This window comes from Podarcis gaigeae (genome assembly GCF_964106915.1).
Source record: "Podarcis gaigeae genome assembly, chromosome: Z".
NCBI classification, from domain to species: Eukaryota; Metazoa; Chordata; class Lepidosauria; order Squamata; family Lacertidae; genus Podarcis; species Podarcis gaigeae.
In genome coordinates, this window is record NC_139691.1 from 23,935,409 (window position 1) to 23,944,343 (window position 8,935).

Genomic DNA, 8,935 nt, shown 5'->3' on the forward strand with positions numbered 1-8,935 from the left:
TAAAAACAATACAGTGTCAGACACTAAAAACTTCCCTAAACAGGGCTGCCTTCAGATATATTCTAAAAGTCAGATAGTTGTTTATTTCCTTGACATCTGATGGGAGGGCGTTCCACAAGACCCACACCACTGCCGAGAAGGCCCTCTGCCTGGTTCCCTGTAACCTCACTTCTCGCAGTGAGGGAAACGCCAGAAGACCCTCAGCGCTGGACCTCAGTGTATGAGATGAACAACGGGGATGGAGATGCTCCTTCAAGTATCCTGGGCCAAGGCCATTTAGCACTTTAAAGGTCAGCACCAACACTTTGAATTGTGTTCGGAAACGTACTGGGAGCCAATGTAGGTCTTTCAGGACTGGTGTTATATGGTCTCGGCAGCCACTCCCAGTCACCAGAGCATGGGGGATAAGATGGAATCCTGCAGGATACCAGAGGACAACTGCCATGGTGCTGAACAGTAGCCTACTTTCTAGAAATGGACCTGGAGGTAGGAGCAGAGTTACTGAAATACAGTGCCCCCAACCCTTACCTCCCTGAGCTGCCTCAAAAGGATACTATGGTCAACAGTATCAAAAACTGCAAAAAGATCAAGGAGTAGGAGCAGGGGCACAGTCTCCACATCTCTCTTCTGATAAATGTCATCAACTAGGATGACAAAAGCTGTTTCAGTGCCATGACCAGGTCTGAAGCTGGAAGGGATTGGATCCAAGCAATCAGCTTCCTTTGAGCATGCCTAAAGCTGGACTGCCAACACCTTCTCAAGCACTTTGCCCAGAAAAAGGCATATTTGCCACTGGAAGATAGTTGGTATTCTTCTGCTTATTTATATCCTGCCTTTAAGGATATTCATCTTTTGAAGCAGCTCACAAGTAAAATAAATAATACATGAACAAAATTAGAATGAAAAATGTAACAAGCCATTGGAATGAAACACTGCATTAAGCTGCCGTCTGAACAAGAATTACCTCATAGTCTTTGTTAAAATCAGTTATTTCCCAATAGTCATTTGGAATCCCCATGCGCTGGTATTCTACTTTGACATCTATCAGCTTCCAGCCCATCTCCCGGTTCTCTTTGGGCATTTTGGGATTGTAAGAGAATGCATAAAGCTCTTCCGGTTTCACTAGAGCACAAAAACAATTTTGAAAAAGGAAAAAGATTAGTGATTGTGTAAGCCAGAATCCTTCATAAATCACAGGTACACATACACAGACACAAGTGGAATCAGGAGTAGGGATGGATTACTCTGCAAATGTTCTCTGCTTGGTTACTTGTTTTTCCAGTTTTAGGCTCAGCGTGCTTTATTTATGCTTTTTTAAAATAGATAAATAAATGTGCCATTTTAAAATGGCATATGCTTTTCTTTTCAAGTCAGCACAAAATCTGTACTCATTTTTTTGGCAGTTCCCCTAATATAATTCCTTTCTATGGGGTCTGGGTGGGGACAGTTCATTCACTATTATACATATTTTTGCACACACGTTCCTCTAACATATGCTTTTTTTATATACACATTTTTGGTGGGAAAACTGCATTACAAAAAACTGCATCACGATTCAGAGAAGTGTGAATTTAAAAGGATAACTGTGTTTTGGTTTAGAAGGTGTGAATTAGGTAAAATAGAATCACAGAACTGTCAGAACCCTGAGGATCATCTAGTCTAATCCCCTGCAATGCAGGAATATGCAGCTGTCCCATATGGGAATCAAACCTGCAACCTTGGTATAATCAGTATCACACTCTAACCAACTGAGCTATCCAGCTGATGTTTGAGCTGTAGCAGTAAAACAGAACAAATTTCTCCTCTATCCTCATTGAGATGTTTCCTTTGTGTTCAGTTTTGTTCCAATTTCAGATTTTGTTTTAACAGCCTCCCCCAGCCTTGGGGGGAAAAGCCCTTAAATTACTAATTCACACGACATTTACCAATGTTCCCTCCTATTCATCTACATATACATATGATTGTCCATTCCACTGTTAAAAGAAAGAACAAACTTTCATGAAGCTTCTGCGACAGGTTGAATGGGAGGTACATGGTTTTTAGGTGCCAAGAAAGAATATTTCTATTTGCCCAGGCCTTTAGGCTCCTTCTCAAAACAAAACAAAACCACTGATACTTTTATTGTTTATTGTTGTTAAAAAGAATTTTGGTGCTCTGTGAGGTTATTTTGCTATTTCATTGTATTTTAAAGTTTATAAGTTTTTCTTGTGAAAGACCCATGGGTATATTTTAGAATAGCATGCTTTAGCTGAGATTCCTGCATTGAGGGAGTTCCACTAGATGACCCTCAGGTTCCCTTCCAAATCTACAATTCTATGATTCTATGGATGTGCAATAACCCCAAAAGATGCCCTTGCACATATATGACCAAAACCTGTAGGTAGCCACATTGGTCCTTTGGAGATGAAGTCAAACATATAAGCATTTATAGTACTTTTATCATCAGAGGTTAAGAAAGCTTTGCAGACCCTTCTGGTGAGGCAGACATTTGACATTATCAAGATTTCTGTTCCCTCTTACATAGTACAAGGTCAGAGGGGGTGGGATACCTTGCTCTTTTCTCTGGGAAGAGGCTTGTTTTGGTTTTGTGCTTGCATTCAACAAGTAAAGAGCCAAAACAAATCCAAGGTTTCAGCCCACAGAGATCATATTCTCAGCCTAACTCCAATCTTAGTGTAGAATGTGAAAACATGTAACCTTGCTGATTAGGACAAACCAAAGATGTCTCCAAAAAAGAAAAGAAGGAAAAGGGGAATAAGCAAACTTTTGCTGGATGTTAAAGAGGAAAAAAAGAACCAGGGAGAACACATCTAGCTTGTGGGCTTCCCAAAGGCCACTATGAGACAGGATGCTGGACTAGAAAACCATTGGCTTGATCCAACATGTTGTTCTTGTTTTTGGGAAGCAATATGCAGAATTAATTAGATTAGGCTCATGTTGCACCAAAGACTAATGAAACAGGCAGCAATGGCTGCTCTCCCTTGGAAATCAGAAAAACAAGCTGTCATTCTGTGGTGTTTCTAGCACTAATTGGAACACCTGGGTTTTGCTGCTTGTGTGTAGGTGCAAAGTTGATCATGTGGGTGCCTGAAACTATCTAGTTAATGCAAAATGCAGCAGCTTGGCTGTTCTCTGTGCAAACATATCACCATCTTATTGCACCACTGCTTTAAAAAATTGAACGCAAGTGGAGGAAAGATCCAAATGAATGCAATCAAACACTGGTAAGGGCTCATTATTGAGCCTACCTAGTGGCAGTGAAGGCAGAAAAGAAGGCATACTTTGCTGACTCCATTGCATCCTTATTATGTCATCTGGCAGAGCTTTTCCGGGTTGTATGGGGCCTTTTATAGGCTGGCCCAAGGAGGTGATAGAGCCAACAGTAGCTCACTATGACTTGCTTGCAAAGCATTTTGAGGATAAAATTGCTTGCATCCACCAAGACCTTGACTCTGCTGTTATAGCAGATGGCTCTCATGGGGTGTCTAGAGCACAGTCTAGTCCTGTTGTGTTGGATGAGTTTCAGTTGGTAAGGCTTGAGGATGTGGACAAGGTGCTAGGATCAGTCAGGGCAACCACTTGTGCTCTAGACTTTTGCCCCTCTTGACTGATAAAAACCAGCAGGGAGGGAACAGCTAGCTGGACCAGAGAAGCGATGAATGCATCCTTACGAAAAGGGGTGGTCCCTGCCTGTTTGAAGGAGGCAGTAGTAAAACCACTCCTTAAGAAACCTTTCATGGATTCAGAAAACCTAACTAACTACCGGCCAGTTGCTAATTTCCCTTTTCTGAGCAAGGTTCTGGAATAAGTGGTTGCAGACCAGATTCAAGCACTTTTGGAAGAAATTGATTTTCTGAATCCATTTCAATCAGGGTTTAGGCCCAGTTTTGGCACAGAAACTGCTTTGGTTACCCTGTATATGACCTCTGTCGAGAGCGAGACAAGGGAAACATGTCCCTGTTAATTCTTCTCGACCTCTCAATACCATCAACCATAGTATCCTTCTGGAGCAACTGTCTGAACTAGAAGTGGGTGGCACTGCTTTGTGGTGGTCCAGTCCTACTTGGATGGTCATTCCCAGAGGGTGTTGCTTGGGGAATGCTTTTCAGCCCCGTGGAATCTTCAATGTAGGGTTCCACAGGGCTCAATCACATCCCCCATGTTGTTAAACTTCTAAATGAAACCGCTGGATGGGGTTATCTGGAGGTTTGGAGAACTATCAGAAGTATGCAGATGACACTCAGCTCTATTTCTCCTTTACAACTGCAGGTGATGCAGTGGAAGTGCTGGACCAGTGTCTTGCCTTGGTAATGGACTGGATGAGATCCAACAAACTGAGACTCAATCCAGATAAGATTGAGGCACTGTTAGAGGATGGTTCCCTATACCAGATGCGTGGGAGGTTGCCTGCTCTTGATGGGGTTACACTGCCTGTGAAGGAGCAGGTTCATAGTTTGGGGATACTACTGGATCCTTTGCTGTTGCTCGAGGCTCAGGTGGTCTCAATGGACCGGAGTACCATCAGTGGTCCAGCTATGCCCCTATCTGGACAGGGATAGCCAAACTACTGTTGTCTATGCTCTGGTAACCTCAAGGTTAGATCACTGCAAGGTATTATATGTAGGACTGCCTCTAAAGCGTTTGGAAACTTCAACTAGTGCAGAGTTCAGTGGCCAGGTTACTTACTGGAGCAAGACAGTTTGAGCATACTGTATTACACTGATACTGGTCTGACTGCACCAGCTATCAATTAGTTTACGGGTCCAATTCAAAGTGCTGGTTTTGAGCTATAAAGCCTTCAACGGCTCAGGACCGCAATACCACAAGGCCTGCCTCATTCCATATGAACCTACCCAGATAATCTTCTGAAGCCCTTTGTGTGCCTCCTCTTCGAGGTCTGGAGGGTGGCAACATGAAAACGGGCCTTCTCTGCACTGGCTCCCTGTCTGTGTAATGCTCTCCTCAGGAAATTCACCTGGCGCCTTCATTATACACCTTTAGGCACCAGGCAAAAACATTCCTTTTTAACCAGGCCTTTGGTTGATTTGACTGATATCCTATGCCCTTTTAAAATGTGTTTTTTTGGGGGTGTGGCTTATTGGGTTGTTGTTATTTTGATTACACATTTTGTAGTTTATATTTGGATTTTGTTCTGCGAACCACCCTGAGACTTCCAGGAAAAGGCGGTATATAAATTCAATAAATAAATGTATAAAATTTCACTGGCTGCCCATTAACTACTGAGCCAAGTTCCAAGGGGCTGGTACTTTTACACAAAACTTTATACAGCTTGGGAGTTGATTCCTAAAACAGGATCTCATCTCTTATATCCCTTATATCCTCTGCAGGAGAAGGCATTCTGCAGATACCATCTCAGCAGGTCTGCTCCATATAATGTAGGAAGTGGGACTTTAATGTGGCAGCATCTACCCTTTGGAACTCCCACCCATTACTTATCAGACAGATGCCGTCTCCACTGGTCCCTACTGAAGACCTTCCTTTTTCAGTTATTAGTGTTAAATTACAATGAGATGCTTCACAGGAAGCAATTCATAAAGAAACTGAAATAAATAAATATGTTTGCTTATCATCTGAACCTGATAACCTCATCTGCCTAGAACTGTTACAGCAAAATGATGCTCTTGGGTTTGCTGGGAAAACGTGGTAGCTCTCTGAAACATTGTCAAACTCAGTGACAGCTTTGAAATTCAAACATATCAACAATAACTCACTCCCTGCCTTTTCACTCCCTGCCTTTCCAGGCCTCCTTCCTTTCCATTGCAAAATGCAAATCCAATCGATAACTTATCCTGTTGACTCTCAAGTAAGCAGATTCTCCAGAGACAGATTGGTCTCTGCCAGCATCTCATAAAATAGTCAGTTTGCCAAACAGGTAATCTTCAACCGTCAGTCACCTACTAGTGAATAATGAGTAATTATTTGTGCTCTGCTGAGGAAAGACAGTGTGGGATTCTGTGGAGGTACTGAACCACAACAAAACTATGGGTATTCAAGCACAAAAGAAACAAAAACCACGATGCCCTAAATTAGAGAGAAAATGGAAGCTGCTGGCAGGACTCTCTAGTGCAGCCCGTCCCCCAATCTGGTACTCTCCACATGATTTCGATTCCCATCAATTCCCATCAGCCCTGTTCTAGATGGAACTGATGGGAGATGTAGTCTAAGTCACCTGGAGGACACTAGGTTGAGGAATGCTGCACGTGAAAAGTATTCTAATCTCAACAGTGTCAAATACTGACCCAAGGAGCTTCATCAGGCCTATGCAGGGTCCCCAATACAGCCTGTAGGATTTCTTCCAGATCCCACACAAATTGCTTTGTCTTCGAAGGTGAGGAAGCCAGCTCATCCACAGCCCATTATTACATGCAATAAGGTATTAAGTGCAGCTAATTTTTTTCTGTTATCATATAGGTCCTATAAACGCTGTAACAGTATATATTTTTTCCAGTTTTAGTGACTAGAGTAGGGTTGCCATATGTCCTCTTTTCCCAGGACACATCCTCCTTTCCATGGGTATGTAAAATGAGAGTCGTTATAGCAATCCATAGTTAAAAGTAGAAGTCAGCAAATGTGTTCTCTTTTTTGCTCTTAAAAATATGATTCTAAAATGAAACTGATAATGGAATTGATCACCACACAATCCAGGCACTTTCCCCTCTCAACAATAACTCCTTTTGAAGGTTGCTTTGTGGTTTATTATGGATTTCATGTGTTTTATTTTCATGTGTGCTTGTGCTCTTAAATACATTGTAAGTCACTTGGAAAGCTTCTTTGTGCGACAAGCAACTAACAAATTTAATTACTACCCACCAACATCAAATCACTGCAGAAATCTTTTAAGCAGAATACAAATACTCTTGACTAGCAATCAGGAACCTGCAGCCCTCCAGATGTTGCATGGCTACAGTTCCCATCATTCTTGACCGGCAGGGACTGATGGGAGTTAAAGTCCAAAAACTTCTGGAGGGCCTCAGGTTCCTACTTTAGAGGACCAAAAGATTTTTTAAAAAACTTTAAAGACAATTTTAATCTATACAAACACCAAAACAAAATTAATGTTTTAATTATTACCAACATCCTGAGAGGAGAAAATGCAAAGTATTTCCACTCTTTTAACAGCGATGGAAACAGCTGGAGCTATTGATGCTTTCCTTTCTTCCTATCTGGTTTAACAAGAGCTCAAAGTTCAATAACCAAAGCTCATCATCAACAAGCACTTGCATTGCCAGGGTATGAAATATAGGAATCAGACCATTGGTGTATCCACTCAGTACTGTCTGCCTTGGCTGGCAGTGGAAATCCAGATAGACAGGTGTCATTTTTTGCATACCTGGAGATGCCAGAGATTGAACCTGAAATCTCTGTCATGCAATGCAAGTATTGTATCACTAATCTAAGTTCCTTCCTTCATATGGAAGCAAACTGCACTTTCCAAGTACCTGGTTGAGAAAGTTTCAGCAGGGAAGTGTAGACTTCATGACAGTCCCGCTCATGACCAATAATAAAGTGAGCAACACGGAAATTCTTGCAGTGAATAAGCAGTGGACAGCCAGATGCGGTCAGAGGCAGTTTCTCCACAGTAGCAATATGGTGGTGGAGAATCTGTAAAAAAAAGAGGAAGAAAGCTTACAGGGTCAATACTGACTGCAGCTTAAAAAGCCATTCTGACTGAATTCTAACTGAAACTAGAGACTATTTACATTTTAGAAAAACCAAATACTCAGTATTTATGACTGAGAACTACATCTTGTCATGAAAGATGTAATTTTACTTCTAGAAAGTTAAATCTCTCAGTTATGCCATCATACACCACAGGAACACTATTGTTTACTAAGATGCTTAATTTCATAAGCATGAATTAAATCTCAGCTGGTACAGATACTTTGAATCAGGCTCATAAACAGCTACTTTCCTGGGGCAAGTGTCTCCAGGCAGGGGTGCTTTATAGGAGTAGATTCTCTTTTACTTTGAAGGCACAAATGACTAAGATAGGGATGTGTGGGCAGGAAAACTGTGGGCCAGATGGGGGAATTGCAGACAAAAAATGTTGTATGACTTATTTGCTAGCCTGCTTTAAAATTTTCCTTTTCATGAAATAAGATTAACATAGTGCGAGAAAAAATATGAAAAGGAAACTATTAATTGGGGTAGGTGGGTGTGTACTTGTTGCAGTATGGAGATACCATTTTGGTAATGCAAAGTTGAGCAAATGTTGCTTAAATTTTATAGATGCAAACTTAGCCCTCAGCGAATTGATGTTTATCTCTAACAATTGCTATGTTAAAAACATCACCAACAACACTATAGAAACAGTATCAGAGAAAGTATGCTCCTGAATACTAGTTAGTGAACAACAAGCTGTGCTATTGCCTTCACAGATCGCTTCTGGCTTCCAATACACAATGAAGAGACTGCTGATGGTGCTGGACCACTAGGGCTGCTTTTATCCATATGCTCATGAAATGATCACCAGACAAACCCTGAACACATCATAATACATTAAAAGCTCTGAACAAATTAGGCTTGTTAAATAGACACATGGACATCAATACAGCCCTTTAGGTCACAAGACACCCCCAACCTGTCTCCCAGTGCTCAGCAAGAGAGTTACACTGCACTCTGACATTACCCATGTTTCCTTTCGAACTTCAGCCGAAGCATCTACGTAGATTAAATGTGTTGCGGTCAGGTACAGTGTTCCATTTGCTGGCTTTCTGTTGGTGTAACGATCTAGTAACTTGACATTTTCTACCTGTAGGGTAATAATAAAAGGAAGAGTGCCAGGGGGTGGGCATTAGTTTAGAACATTTCTAAAATATCTGCAGTACACCAGATAAGTTGCAGAACATAAAAGTCATCTGCGCTGCCCAGATAGGATGCATCCTTGTGAGATTTAATGTTTTATTTCATTTTT

The 8,935-nt window shown here is 41.6% G+C and overlaps 1 protein-coding gene across 1 annotated transcript in view; it reads right to left on the reverse strand.

Annotated features, from left to right (window-relative positions):
* MTMR8 (myotubularin related protein 8) overlaps positions 1 to 8,935 on the reverse strand; it is a 34,826-nt gene that overhangs the window by 18,617 nt on the left and 7,274 nt on the right. The window contains exons 2-4 of the mRNA XM_083722279.1: positions 8,651 to 8,773; positions 7,461 to 7,623; positions 965 to 1,122 (exon numbers count right to left, since the gene is read on the reverse strand). Of these exons, the coding sequence (XP_083578405.1) occupies positions 965 to 1,122; positions 7,461 to 7,623; positions 8,651 to 8,773 (444 nt within the window). The remainder of the gene's footprint in view (positions 1 to 964; positions 1,123 to 7,460; positions 7,624 to 8,650; positions 8,774 to 8,935) is intronic.